This window comes from Danio aesculapii, chromosome 19 (genome assembly GCF_903798145.1).
Source record: "Danio aesculapii chromosome 19, fDanAes4.1, whole genome shotgun sequence".
Taxonomy (NCBI): Eukaryota; Metazoa; Chordata; class Actinopteri; order Cypriniformes; family Danionidae; genus Danio; species Danio aesculapii.
In genome coordinates, this window is record NC_079453.1 from 50,208,102 (window position 1) to 50,223,621 (window position 15,520).

Genomic DNA, 15,520 nt, shown 5'->3' on the forward strand with positions numbered 1-15,520 from the left:
AAATAAATAAATAAAAAAAATTTAAAATACAGTAACGCTTTAAAATAATGGTCTTTTAGTTATTGTATTTACTAACTATTAGTAATACATTCATCTTCGTTAATTAAGGTTATTTAACAACATTAGTTCATGTTAACTCACTGTGCAAAATTTTGCATCTTAATAATGCATTAGTCAATGATTCATAAATGCTTTTACGAGATTATTTATACTTATCTAATGTTAGGAAAAGCAATATTAACTAATGAACCATTATTCTAAAGTGCGACCAAAATAGAAATAATTTCTTGCAGTTGTGTGTGTGTGTGTGTTTGTGCTGATCTAAATGAGCAGACGGCAGTGTACTGAAGTGTGTTGTTAATATCTCTGCCAGGGTGAAATGCACTGAGCCATGCAGACAGAAGGACGAACAGAAAAGCAGAATCTGCAGCGAATCATTTCTGATGGCCTCTGTTGAGCGATCGGTCGGTCCATGTTTCTGACTCCCGCTGATGGACCGCAGGATTTGGGGGCGATGCTGGAGCTTCGGGGCCTGTTCTCTGGCTGGTCTGGCCCCTGCTGAAGCTCCCGGCGTGGCCCTGGAGCGCAGCGGGTGAGCGGGTGCGGGACGGCCTCATGCAGGCGCGCAAGAAGTACGTGCTTCTTGGCCTGTGCACGTGCTGCTGGATCCTGCTGTATTACTGGGCCGGCCTGCAGGAGCGCCTCCTAGGGCTCATCACACACAGGTAGGCTTATTATTCATTCATTTATTTGCCTTCAGCTTAGATTTATCATGGATCGCCACAGCCGACTGAACCGTCAACTCCTCTGGCATTCATTTAACAAAGTGGATGTCCTTCTAGCCACAACCCAGCACCGTTCTGGGAATCCCAGGCTCATTGGAAATATGTGCTTCAGCTTACATTTAAACTATAATATAAGGTGCTCTGGTTATGATTAATTTCAAATCCACTAGAGGGCGCTGTTTATATTTGTGTGAATCTGAAATACGTTACTTAGGGTATGTTTAGTTCTACGTTTCAGATGGTAAATCCACTAGAGGATGCTGTCTGTATTTGTAAATCTGAAATACGTTACTTAGGGTACGTTTAGTTGTACGTTTCATGTGTCAAATCCACTAGATAGCGCTGTTTATATTTGTGTGAATCTGAAATACGTTACTTAGGGTACATTTAGTTGTATGTTTTTAAAGAGCCCATATTATACATGAAATAGGGTCATATTTAGGTTGTAAGGGTCTCCAACAACAGTCTAATATGCATGCAAGGTCAAAAAACACTTTGATGGTCTTATAATCTGCATTTATTTTTACCTAGTTATCCCAGCGACTCCCATATGAATCGTTCAGCGATTCATTTGTTCCCAACCCCCTCCTCAGCGCGAAGCTAATTTGCGCTGATTGGACCGATGACAGCCTGCTGCGATTGGTCGACCTTGACAGGCTTCAGCGCGAGACAGAGTGAAATGCCCAGCAGATAATCAACAATATAAAAGTAGTCACAGTGCACACATGCTTCATAGTGGATGCCAGTGGGTGAATGTAAATACAGACGATGGACTAGAAAATACTGACGACGAACTATTTTATCAAGCAAAAAGTCCAAGAACTGGCGAGGAGATCTCCTAGCCCATCACAGTCTTGCTCTTTTCACACACACACACACACACAGGGCCGGCGCGTCCATAGCGGCGACACCTCTGTCACCACCCGCGTCCTCAGTTATATCCGCGAATAATAACCCCACCCCATCACAGTCTACTTTCTCTTTTCACACACACACACACACACAGGGCCGGCGCGTCCATAGCGCCGGCACCTCCGTCACCACCCGCGTCCTCAGTTATATCCGCAAATAATAACCCCACTCACACCCCCCCCCCCATCCTCCATACCCCCCCATCCCCACCCCATCACAGTCTACTTGCTCTTTTCACACACACACACAAACACAGGGCCGGCGCGTCCATAGCGGCGACACCTCCGTCACCACCCGCGTCCTCAGTTATATCCGCGAATAATAACCCCACTCACACCCCCCCCCCCCCCCCATCCTCCATACCCCCCCATCCCCACCCCATCACAGTCTACTTGCTCTTTTCACACACACACACACACACACACAGGGCCGGCGCGTCCATAGCGGCGACACCTCCGTCACCACCCACGTCCTAAGTTATATCCGCGAATAATAACCCCAATCACACCCCCCCCCGTCTTCAATTTCAACCGTGACCCGGTCCTCACTTTACTAACGGGTCCCTTTCGTTTTCACTATCGCGTTGAGGGCGGCGTGATCATCCTTTGCCTAGAGCGGAAGTTCAGCTTGCTCCGGTGCCACACACATATTACACTCTTCCCCAGGGAACACAACACACACACACGCCTAGAGCGCCAGTTCAGCTTGCTATTTTGAAACTTGACCGTTGCATGTGTGTAGGAACAGCTGACGATCTGTAACCAAAGCGGCACGCGTCGCGTTTTCAACATGGCTTTACACGCGATATGAGAAAATAAAGAGTTAACCTGATACAGTAGACGCGGTTACAAGTAACAAAACACAACTAAATGCATAATTTGCCAAAAGTAAACGAGGCAATAATTTTAATCGCACGTACTTACACTGGTGAAATGGGGGTAGAACCTGATCCATGATGCACTGATCCATGTTCTGACAGTCTTTACTGATCCTTCCTTTAACAAACCGATGAAGTCTTCTTTGAAAGCATATAGTTTCCAGAAGCACTCGATCTCCTCAAGGCTAGGCTATATTGCTGATGTTTCATCTCTGATTAGACTGTCAATAATATCCGTCTGCACAGCGTGACTTCATTCGACCGGTGTCTGTGTGTGTGTGTGTGTGTGTGTGTGTTGCTTTTTTCTGTTAGTGGGCGGGGCCGCAGGTTTCAAATCTCCCGGGTTTGCGCGCGCAACAAATTGTTTCGTGGCCGCGTCATCACGAAACACCTAATGACTCGTTATCAAGACGACTCGTTTGAAGCACTATGAGTCGACTCTTTTATAGATGAATCAACAGTTTTAACTCTTTAACTCTAACTTAGCTGGATATTTCACTTCACTTAGAGCTGTGTGACACACTATATGGAAGGACATTTTCAAAAACCCATAATATGGGCTCTTTAATGTCAAATCCACTAGAGAGTGCTGTCTATATTTATGAATCTGAAATACGTTACTTAGGGTATGTTTAGTTCTACGTTTCAGATGGTAAATCCACTAGAGGGTGCTGTCTATATTTGTAATTATTGATTTCATAGTATTTTTCAGATTTAGTAATGTAGTGCTCATATATGCTCCACTCACCCGTCTTCATTTCTGTCAGCTTTACCACTAATAAAAGAATTAAACTTTTACGACTCAGACCGATGTTTTGAGGCAAGTTGGTTGTTATCGCAGTAAAACTTCAGCTGCTGATAAACCTGTCATGCTTTATTCTGTGATAACAACCACCTGGATGTACTTTATCCCTTATATCTTTAACTGTATCCACAGAAGAGGAGAGGTGTCGCGGCCCTGGCCTGATTGGCTGGATCGGGCTTTACTCCCAAATTTTGCAGAGCATTTGGATCTCCAGTATGGCGGCGGCCCGGGCGACTCTCCTCGGCAGCGGAAACAGGCATGGAGCGGCATCTACAAGGACAGTCGCTGCCGGATGGACACGTGTTTTGACTTCGGACGATGCCAAACTCAAAGTGGCTTCCGTGTCTACGTCTACCCACCTGAAAAGGGTGAACGTGTGTCAGAGAGCTACCGTAAAATTCTCACTTCAGTCTCCGAGTCCAGATATTACACCTCGGACCCTCGGGAAGCGTGTTTGTTTGTGTTGGGAATCGATACGTTGGATAGGGATCAGCTTTCGACGCAATTTGTGCCCAACGTTGATGAGCGGATTCGTGGATACCCGCTTTGGAACGACGGGCGAAATCATGTCATCTTCAATCTATATTCCGGCACTTGGCCAAATTACACTGAGGATTTGGGTTTTAACGTTGGTCAGGCTATTTTAGCTAAAGCTAGTCTGAATACTGAACATTTCCGACCGGGTTTTGATATTTCCATCCCGCTGTTCTCCAAGGAGCACCCGCAGAAGGGCGGGAAAAGAGGATGGCTGGTACGCAACTCTGTTCCTCCGAGAAGGAAATATTTGTTGATGTTTAAAGGCAAACGCTATTTGACGGGAATCGGCTCGGATACGCGCAACGCTCTGCATCACATACATAATGGCAAGGACATCGTTTCTTTAACAACGTGTCGCCATGGAAAAGACTGGGAGAAACACAAAGATGCTCGCTGTGACCATGACAACCAGGAGTACGAGAGGTAAGTCAATTGGGAGTTTCTATGCTTATATCTGAATGCGGATTGGTTCACGTACAGGATGAATGCTTTGTGATTATTTATATTATTATTACTTCATGTTTTCATTTAGAGTGCAAAAATTCAGAAATGAACATCTTGGTTGATGGGCAGTAGAGTAAATAATCAATACCTGTTCATTCTGGAAGTAAGGAGAATTGCTGATGTCAGATCAGTTTTGGTTTTAGTGACTCAATGGAGATGTCAGTGAATTTAATCAAATGGAATCAATCATTAAGTGAATCGTTACATCAAAATTGGAGCTACAGTTTTGGTTTAAATGACTCGATGGAGTTTGTCAGTGAATTGAATCAATCATTGAGTGAATCATTACATCAATATTGAAGCAACAGTTTTGGTTTAAGTGACTCGATGAAGTTTGTCAGTGAATTGAATCAATCATTGAGTGAATCATTACATCAATATTAAAGCTACAGTTTTGCTTTCAGTGACTCAATGGAGTTTGTCAGTGAACTGAATCAATCATTAAGTGAATCGTTACATCATCGTTGAAGCAACAGTTTTGGTTTTAGTGATTCAATGCAGTTTGTCAGTGAACTGAATCAATCATTGAGTGAATCGTTACATCAATATTAAAGCTACAGTTTTGCTTTCAGTGACTCGAAGGAGTTTGTCAGTGAACTGAATCAATCATTGAGTGAATCGTTACATCAATATTAAAGCTACAGTTTTGGTTTCAGTGACTCAATGGAGTTTGTCAGTGAACTGAATCAATCATTAAGTGAATCGTTACATCATCGTTGAAGCAACAGTTTTGGTTTTAGTGATTCAATGCAGTTTGTCAGTGAACTGAATCAATCATTGAGTGAATCGTTACATCAATATTAAAGCTACAGTTTTGCTTTCAGTGACTCGAAGGAGTTTGTCAGTGAACTGAATCAATCATTGAGTGAATCGTTACATCAATATTAAAGCTACAGTTTTGGTTTCAGTGACTCAATGGAGTTTGTCAGTGAACTGAACCAATCATTGAGTGAATCATTACATCAGTATTGAAGTTACAGTTTTGGTTTGTTTCAATGACTTAATAGAGTTTGTCAGTGAATTGAATCAAATGGAATCAATCATTGAGTGACTGTTACATCAATATTAAAGCTACAGTTTTGCTTTCAGTGACTCAATGGAGTTTGTCAGTGAATTGAATCAATCATTGAGTGAATCATTACATCAATATTAAAGCTACAGTTTTGGTTTGTTTCAGTGACTCACTGGAGTTTGACAGTGAATTGAATCAATCATTGAGTGAATCGTTACATCAGTATTGAAGTTACAGTTTTGGTTTCAGTGATTCAATGGAGTTTGTCAGTGAATTGAATCAATCATTGAGTGAATCGTTACATCAATATTGAAGTTACAGTTTTGGTATGTTTCAATGACTTAATGGAGTTTGTCAGTGAATTGAATCAAATTGAATCAATCATTGAGTGAACGTTACATCAATATTGAAGCTACAGTTTTGGTTTCAGTGAGTCAATGGAGTTTGTCAGCAAATTGAATCAATCATTGAGGGAATCATTACATCAATATTGAATCTACAGTTTTGGTTTCAGGGAGTCAATGGAGTTTGTCAGTGAACTGAATCAATCATTGAGTGAAGGTTACATCATTATTGAAGCTACAGTTTTGGTTTCAGTGAGTCAATGGAGTTTGTCAGTGAATTGAATCAATCATTGAGTGAATCATTACATCAATATTGAATCTACAGTTTTGGTTTGTTTTAGTAACTCACTGGAGTTTGACAGTGAAATTAATCAAATTGAATCTATAATTGAGTGAATCTTTACATAAGTATTGAAGCTACAGTTTTGCTTTTAGTGACTCAATAGAGTTTGTGGTTTCATTGTCAGTAAATTGAATCAAATTGAATCGTTAGTTGAGTGAATCATTAGATCACTAGCTGCAGTTTTATATTCATGTTTATTTTTGACTGATGAAAGAACAATATTAACATCATGGATGACGAGGAGTAGAGTAAATGATCAACAAATGTTCATTCTGGAAGTAAAGAGGACCAATGGCGGATATCAGATCAGTTATGGTTTGAGTGACTCAATGGAGATGTCAGTGAATCGAAGTGAATCATTAGTTGATTGAATCATTACATCAATATTAAAGCTGCAGTTTGGAAGTTCACATTTCTTTCCAGTGACACCGTCCGCAGGCCCTGAACTCGAGTTGCTGCGTGTTAAATACAAGAAGCTGCTATCGGTTACAGCAGGGTGTGTTTTACTTATGTAACACACGGCAAAGTGTCAAGTGTGAATAACGCTGAACATGTATCAAATGTTCTCTCGAGGATGACACACGCAGACTATTGTACATCATAAATGTGTTAGCAGTAGCAGCAAGTGCTACATAGATGTACAGAATATCAGATATTGGCAATTTAATCAGAAATATGTGCTCTTAAGATGGCATTATGTTCATTTCAGAGTATTCCTACATGGGCTGTCATAAAGGGACAGTGAAAACCTTTTTAAAAAGAGTCCTATGATGCTTTATAAATGTTCAGCTTTCTTCATTAAGCTGTTTCTTTTCTATAATGCACATTCCTACTTTGTTAGATGTAGGAGAGGATAAGTGGAGAGGAACATTAGTGTAGGAAAAACGTCATATTTTGCACATATTAATCATGTATTCAATATTTAATATTTCATTCATTTTCTTTTCAGCTTAGTCCCTTTAATAATCAGGAGTCGCCACAGCGGAATGAACCGCCAACTTATCCAGCACATGTTTTACACAGCAGATGCCCTTCCAGACGCTACCCAACATCTATAACATCCATACACACTCATTCACACACACTTAACTGACCCAGCCAGGGCTCGAACCAGTGACCTTCTTGCTGTGAGGTGATCGTGCTACACACTGCGCCCCCGTGACGATTTGTTTGGACTAAAAATCATCCTGCGGCATAATTTAATTTAATTTAATTTAATTTAATTTAATTTAATTTAATTTAATTTAATTTAATTTAATTTAATTTAATTTAATTTAATTTAATTTAATTTAATTTAATTTAATTTAATTTTTAAAACAGACAACTTTGATATGCGTGAACTAAAATTCATCCTGCCACTGTTAATTTAATTTAAACTAATTTATTAAAACAAAATAATAAAATATTAATATTTTAAATATTAAATTAAATTAAATTAAATTAAATTAAATTAAATTAAATTAAATTAAATTTCATTTTTAAGCTGACAACTTTGATCTGTGTGAACTAAAATTCATCCTGCCACAGTTAATTTAATTTAATTTAATTTAATTTAATTTAATTTAATTTAATTTAATTTAATTTAATTTAATTTAATTTAATTTAATTTAATTTAGTTTTATTTTATTTTATTTTATTTTATTTTATTTTATTTTGTTTTTAAACTGACAACTTTGATCTGTGTGAACTAAAATTCATCCCGTCACGGTTAATTTAATTTAATTTAATGTAACTTTATTTTATTTTATTTTATTTTATTTTATTTTATTTTATTTTATTTTATTTTATTTTATTTTATTTTATTTTATTTTATTTTATTTTATTTTATTTTATTTTATTTTATTTTATTTTATTTCTAAACTGACAACTTTGATCTGTGTGAACTAAAATTCATCCTGTCACGATTAATTTAATTTAATTTAATTTTATTTAATTTTATTTAATTTTATTTTATTTTATTTTATTTTATTTTATTTTATTTTATTTTATTTTATTTTATTTTATTTTATTTTATTTTATTTTATTTCTAAACTGACAACTTTGATCTGTGTGAACTAAAATTCATCCTGTCACGATTAATTTTATTTTATTTTATTTTATTTAATTTTATTTAATTTTATTTTATTTTATTTTATTTTATTTTATTTTATTTTATTTTATTTTATTTTATTTTATTTTATTTTATTTTATTTTATTTTATTTTATTTTATTTTATTTTATTTTATTTTTAAACTGACAACTTTGATCTGTGTGAACTAAAATTCATCCTGTCACGATTAATTTAATTTAATTTAATTTAATTTAATTTTATTTTATTTTATTTTATTTTATTTTATTTTATTTTATTTTATTTTATTTTATTTTATTTTATTTTATTTTATTTTATTTTATTTTATTTTATTTTATTTTTAAACTGACAAATTTGATCTGTGTGAACTAAAATTCATCATGCCATGGTTAATTTAATTTAATTTAATTTAATTTAATTTAATTTAATTTAATTTAATTTAATTTAATTTAATTTAATTTAATTTAATTTAATTTAATTTAATTTAATTTAATTTAATTTAATTTAATTTAATTTAATTTAATTTAAAGCAATTGTGATCTGTGTGAATGGTGATTGTTCGAACTACAAATTTTTCCTGCCACTGTTAATTCAATTTAAACTAATTAATTAAAACAATTTAATAAAAAATAAATGTAAAATTAATTTTTTATTTAATTTAATTTAATTGTTAAAAACAGACGATTGTGATGTATGTGAATGGGAATTGTTTGGACTAAAATTGATCCTGAAACTAATTCAATTTAGTTTAATTTAAAATAAAAATGTTATTTAATGTAAAAATTAAATAAGAAATAAATGTAAAATAAAAAAATATTTTATTTAATTTTTAACAGACTACAAATAGAAAATTGTGATCTATGTGTATGGGGATTGTTTAAACTACAATTTGTCTTGCCACTGTGTAATGAATGGCTTCACTGTGTCTCTATGAGTGCTGTCATGTGATGCAAAAAGCACCATAAACGTTGAATTGTTCACAGTATGCCTGTGTATTTGTGCAGAACAGTACTTCTGTCCTATATTATAATGGAGCACAGCTGTTCTATGAGTCAAGCCATGCATTTCCAAGTTGTTTTGTAATGCACACAGCATCTCCCTGAGGAATTTAAAAATACAGATTTGGATGGAGAGAGATTTGGGAAAATAAGGGAGGAGAAGTAAAACAGTGCCACAGATATACCACAGAGAATGTGTCTGAAATCCAGCATGGAGCAGAAAGCCAAGGAATATTCCCTCTTGGTGTTTGCTTTTGGTTTGTGGCGAGGACACAGGGATGAATGTGTTCATTTATAGAGGTCTGAGATCTCTCCCACGCTGAAACAAACGTAGCGGTGCAGGTGTGAGGTGGTCCGTGGTGCATTTGAGGGAGAAAAACATTCACAAAATGCTTTGTTTCTGCTGGAGTGAACATGGGAGTGTGTGTGCTGGAGCACCAGGACAGAACAGTGTGTTTTAGGCAGTCAGTGTTGCCAGATTGAGCGGTTTCGAATTTATTTTTGCAGGTAAAAAATGACATAGGCGGGTAGTGAAAATTTGGGCCTCGGTCTTCCCTCATACACCTGTTTTGATCTCCCAGAGAGATGCCATAGCTCCGCCATATCCCCCGTTCTTCGCATGCATGTGCTTAGAACAGTGTAGAAACGCTTGTGATCTCCCTCCTCCCCGACGCTCCTCAGCCTCAACCCAGGTTATTATAGTTTATACTATTGATTGTTGGGTGCTTTTTGGTTTTCAGCGGTTTTTCTAAAGCTTTTGGGCTGGAAACTGTCAGCAACATCTGGCAACACTGTAGGCAGTGCTAGTGACTGCAGAAGATGACATTTTTTTAATGTGCAATGAAGAAAAGACAGAAGTGGTGGTATTTGGGTCCGGGGGAACTCAGGATTGTTTGCATCTTGGTGTGTTAAATTCTTTTGTGAAACCTGATGTAAAAAACCTTGGTGTTATTATGGATAGTGACTTCAAACTGGATAAACAGATTAATTCTGTAATTAAAGCTAGCTTTTTCCAGTCTTTTTTGTCCTTTATTACATATTACATATTTTTATCTCGACTCTGCTAGATTATTGTAATGTCCCCTATGTGGGTATTAGCCATACCTCTATTACTCGTCTGCAGAGGGTGCAAAATGCTGCTGCACGTTTGCAAACGGGAGCACATTACACCTATACTGGCTTCTCTTCATTGGCTTCCTGTACAGTTAGGGATACACTTTAAGATTTTGGTTTTGGTGTTTAAATGCCTAATGGACTAGCACCAAGATACTCGTCCTCATTAATCCAATTGTACACTCCATCAAGGGCACTTAGATGTACTGATCAGCTACTTTTGGCTGTTCCATGTGCAAGGTTAAAAACCAGGGGGGACCGTGCCTTTGTAGTGGTGGCCCCCAAACTTTGGAATAATTTGCCTCCCTACGTTAGGCAGGCCGCAACCCTTTCTGTTTTTAAATCGAGTCTTAAAACCCATTCTTACTCTTTGGCTTTTATTACCAAATGAGAGTCATGTGTCTGTTGAATTTGTCCTTTGTTTTAATTGGTGTACGTGTGTACAGCACGTTGGTAAGCACTTGTTGTTTTTAAAAAGCGCTTTATAAATAAACTTTGACTTGACTTGACTTTGTAGACAATCGGTCACATTTTTTAATGATTTTCAAGTTGTGTTTCGTGAATTTGTGCTCACCGATGTGATCAAGATTTTAAAAATTATTAGTTTTTTATTCTAATTTTTTTAAGTTTAGATTTCAATGGAGGTTTACATAATATTCCAAAATATACCTGTTTTCAACATCGAACAGTTATTATTGATCATTAAATCAGCGTAATATTATAAATTCATAAAGAATCATGCGATATTGAAGGCTGAAATTATTTGGAGGGAAAAGACTTTAATGTAAATATATATATATGTTTTTAAATCATAATGCTTCCTATATTAAATATAAGCCATACTGTGGTAAACTGTGTCAACAGAAGAACATTAATCCCATTATATACTACAGACTACAGTTGCAGTTGTGGTTTTTCTATATAGTGTTATAGAGTTTTACCAGCAATAATTTAGCAATTTTTTTTAACCAGTAATATATGAAATGACAAAATATTAAATAAATACAGAGCAAAAATCAAGAGAATATAAAAAATATATAAAATGTGATTAATAATAGGGCGACGTAGTGGCGCAGTAGGTAGTGCTGTTGCCTCATAGCAAGAAGGTCGCTGGTTCAAGTCTCAGCTGGATCAGTTGGCGTTTCTCTGTGGAGTTTGCATGTTCTCTCTGCGTTTGTGTGGGTTTCCTCTGGGTGCTCCGGTTTCCCCCACAGTTCAAAGACATGCGGTACAGGTGAGTTGGGTAGGCTAAGTGATGTTTTGTAAACAAATTTCGGGAGGAGCATGCGCAGAAGTTTCAGTATACGTCATTGACAATTATTCTATTATCCAATCAGTTCTTGACCAAACCCCTATATATACCAAAGCTGTCTTACCTGCAGCATCTCAAGACTTTAGCATCCCTCCACCACCCCGACACCTCATCTCTTAAGCATTACAATCCCGGGGGAGCGTTCTGGAGCTGGGCTAGATACTTCGTTCAAATCCCAATTCCTCTCTGTTTCCTGATAAGGGGAATAACTCGAGTTGGGGTGTCTCCCCGAGCTCAGAGCGCTCTCCCCGGACAGCACGCCAAATACGCTTTATTCTGAAACGATTGCAAGTGTGAACTCGTGAAATTGTCCGTAGTGTATGAGTGTGAGTGAGTGTGGATGGATGTTGGGATGGATGTGTGGATGTGTTGCGGCTGGAAGGGCATCCGCTGCATAAAACATGTTCTAGATAAGTTGGCGGTTCACTCCGCTGTGGCGACCCCGGATTAATAAAGGGACTAAGCCGAAAAGAAAATGATGATGAATGATGTAATTAATAATATAAATTAAAAAGTTAATATAAAATGTTGTAGTTTGTCTTTTTTTTTTTGCAATATTTCGCATAATAAATTAATTATTACCAATTAATTAATTAATTATTCTAAATTATAAATTTATATTAGAAATTAATTAATTAATCAATTAATTATTACAATTATTATAAATTAATTTAATGTATTATCTTTCTTTTTCTAAAGATCTTTGGTGACTGAAATATAATTTTAATACATACATCTGTTTAATAAATCTGTTTTGTTCATATGCACTAAAATATATTACTTATATTCACTGAGAAATGGATAAAACAGGGTGTCCTCGTTTCACTATTTATGTTTAGCACAGTATATATAAATATATAAATTTTATCTTCAAAATGATAGTTCACCCAAAAAGGAAAATTTACTCACACTTTACTCAACCGCTAGTGTTTCCAAACCTTTATGAATTTCTATTTTCTGTGAAACACAAAAGAAGATATTTTGAAGAATGCTGAAAACTGGTAACCAATGACTTAGCATTTTTGTTTCTATGGAAGTAAATGGTTACCGTTTTTCAGAATTCTTCAAAATATCTTCTTTTGTGATCAACAGAAGAAAGGAACTCAAACAGCTTTAAAAGACGTGAGGGTGAGTATATGATGACAGAATTTTCATTTTTAGTGAACTATCCCTTTAACTGTATATAGAAGCAATATAGCTAGTCTACTGTTGGGTTTTGCGGTGGCTGAAGCTATAACTGAGCAGACGAGCGGCGGATCAGGAATTGAGTCTCTCTTGTCTTCACTGCGGTGGTTTTCTAAGGTTTGCGTCTCAGAAATAGCCCTCAGAGGAGGTTCTGTGGGGTTAATGACCAGCGGCATCTGCTGCTCACAGATTAACCTGAAGACACTCACAGCCCTGCTGAACTGAAGACATTAAACAAACATAATGCTGCCTATAATACATATGACTGGATGAGCCATTGTGTGGTAAAATGCATCAGCAAAACAAAATCAATCCCATTATATACTGTAGTTGTGGTATTTTTATGGTTGCTGGATTGAGTCTTGGCTGGGTCAGTTGGAGTTGCTGTGTGGAGTTTGCATGTTCTCCCCGTGTTGGCGTGGGTTTCCTCCGGGTGCTCCGTTTTCCCCCACAGTCCAAACACATGCGCTATAGGGGAATTGATGAACTAAATTGCCCTTAGTGTATGAGTGTGTGTGTGTGAATGAGTGTGTATGGGTGTTTCCCAGTAATAGGTTGCGGATGGAAGGCCATCTGCTGCGTAAAACATATACTGAAATAGTTGGCAGTTCATTCCGCGGTGGTGACCCCTGATAAATAAGGGACTAAGCCGAAGAAAATGAATAAATGAATGAATGAATGAACTTTAACCAGTATTTATAATCAAATTAATAAGCAAATCAAATTGGCTGTTTTGTTTTTGTTTTTAATAATTGTAAATATACACACACACACACACACACACACACACATATATATATATATATATATATATATATATATATATATATATATATATATATATATATATATATATATATATATATATATATATATATATATATATATATATATATATAATTTATTTATTTATTTATTTATTTATTTATTTATTTATTTATTTATTATGTTTATGTGATACACGCACATACACATACATAGAAACAAAAACTATGCCAAACAATTTTGTTATATAGATATTTACATTTATATACAAGTTGTTTCATATACATATATATTTATACCTCAATATAAATAAACACTTTCTTAATATATGCATGCATGTGTGTATTTATATATGCATAATAAACATACACAGTACATACACACATATATTATGTCAAAACAAACTTTTATTTTGTATGCAACTAATATAAATGTATATAAGCAAAATCATATATAATAAAAGTAAAAACTGCATATATCATTATTATTAACCCCCTTAAGAAATTATTATTTTTTCGATTATTTTTAGCTACAGAACAATCCACATTTGTGTGTTTCTCAGCAGCAGAAGTGGTCATATTTGGGAGAGCGTGACGAATCATTTATTTACAATCCTGTTTGATGAAATAATAAAAGAAAACTCCACAATGGTGTTATCAAGACTTTCAGACGAAGGAAAACGATAGTGTGAGACTGATAATGGCAGCCAGAAGAGAGAATAATGACCCTTATAGTGATAATAAGAGAGATAATAATGATAAGAGAGATCTACTGTCCTGCCCCCATACACACTGCATTACACACACCTCACATAAGCAGGAATTTGGTTTTTGTAATTTGATGAAAAGATAATACAATACAGACATAAAACATATAAATACACATACGTGAAAAAAATCTAAATATTAAGAACATTTAGGATCCTGATGAGCGTTAAATACATCATAAAAGTCTTGTGAAAAGGCTCCATATCTTGCCCTGTTTAAGCTGCGGCCCGGGCTCCAGAAAACCTAGAGAAAACCTCCAGCAAACCTCTAGAAAACATCCAGTTAACCTCTAGAAAACCCCCAGAAAACCTCTAGAAAATTGCAGAAAACCTTCAGTAAACCTCTAGAAAACCTCCAGCAAACCTCTAGAAAATCTTCAGCAAACTTCTAGAAAACCTCTAGAAAACTGCTAGAAAACCTTCAGTAAACCTCTAGAAAATATATATGCATCCCTCCAGTAAACATCTAGAAAACCTCTAGCAAATCTCTTGAAAACCTCTGGTAAACCTCCAGAAAACCTCTAGAAAATTGCAGAAACCTTCAGTAAACCTCTAGAAAACCTCCAGCAAACCTCTAGAAAATCTCCAGAAAACCTCTAGAAAACCTCCAGCAAACCTCTAGAAAATCTCCAGCAAACTACTAGAAAACCTCCAGCAAACCTATAGAAAACCTCTGGTAAACCTCTAGCAAACCTCTAGAAAATTTCTTGTAAACCTCCAGCAAACCTCTAGAAAATCTCCAGAAAACCTCTAGAAAACCTCTAGTAAACCTCCAGCAAACCTCTAGTAAACCTCCAGCAAACCTCTAGTAAACCTCTAGTAAACTTCCAGCAAACCTCTAGTAAACCTCTAGTAAACCTTTTGTAAACCTCTTGTAAACCTCCAGCAAACCTCTAGTAAACCTCCAGCAAACCTCCAGCAAACCTCTAGTAAACCTCTAGTAAACCTCCTGCAAACCTCTAGTAAACCTCCAGCAAACATCCAGCTAACCTCTAGTAAACCTCCTGCAAACCTCTAGTAAACCTCTAGTAAACCTCCTGCAAACCTCTAGTAAACCTCCAGCAAACCTCCAGCAAACCTCTAGTAAACCTCCTGCAAACATCTAGTAAACCTCTAGTAAACCTCCTGCAAACCTCTTGTAAACCTCTAGTAAACCTCTAGTAAACCTCCTGCAAACCTCCAGCAAACCTCTAG

At 36.1% G+C, this 15,520-nt stretch overlaps 1 protein-coding gene across 2 annotated transcripts in view; it reads left to right on the forward strand.

The window, feature by feature from the left end:
• The window catches only part of ext1c (exostoses (multiple) 1c), a 122,460-nt gene that overhangs the window by 24,528 nt on the left and 82,412 nt on the right, over window positions 1–15,520 (forward strand). For both annotated transcript variants that reach the window (XM_056479430.1, XM_056479431.1), the window contains exons 2-3: window positions 374–725; window positions 3,512–4,339. In XM_056479430.1, coding sequence (XP_056335405.1) covers window positions 616–725; window positions 3,512–4,339 — 938 coding nt within the window. In that variant the 5' untranslated portion in view covers window positions 374–615. The remainder of the gene's footprint in view (window positions 1–373; window positions 726–3,511; window positions 4,340–15,520) is intronic.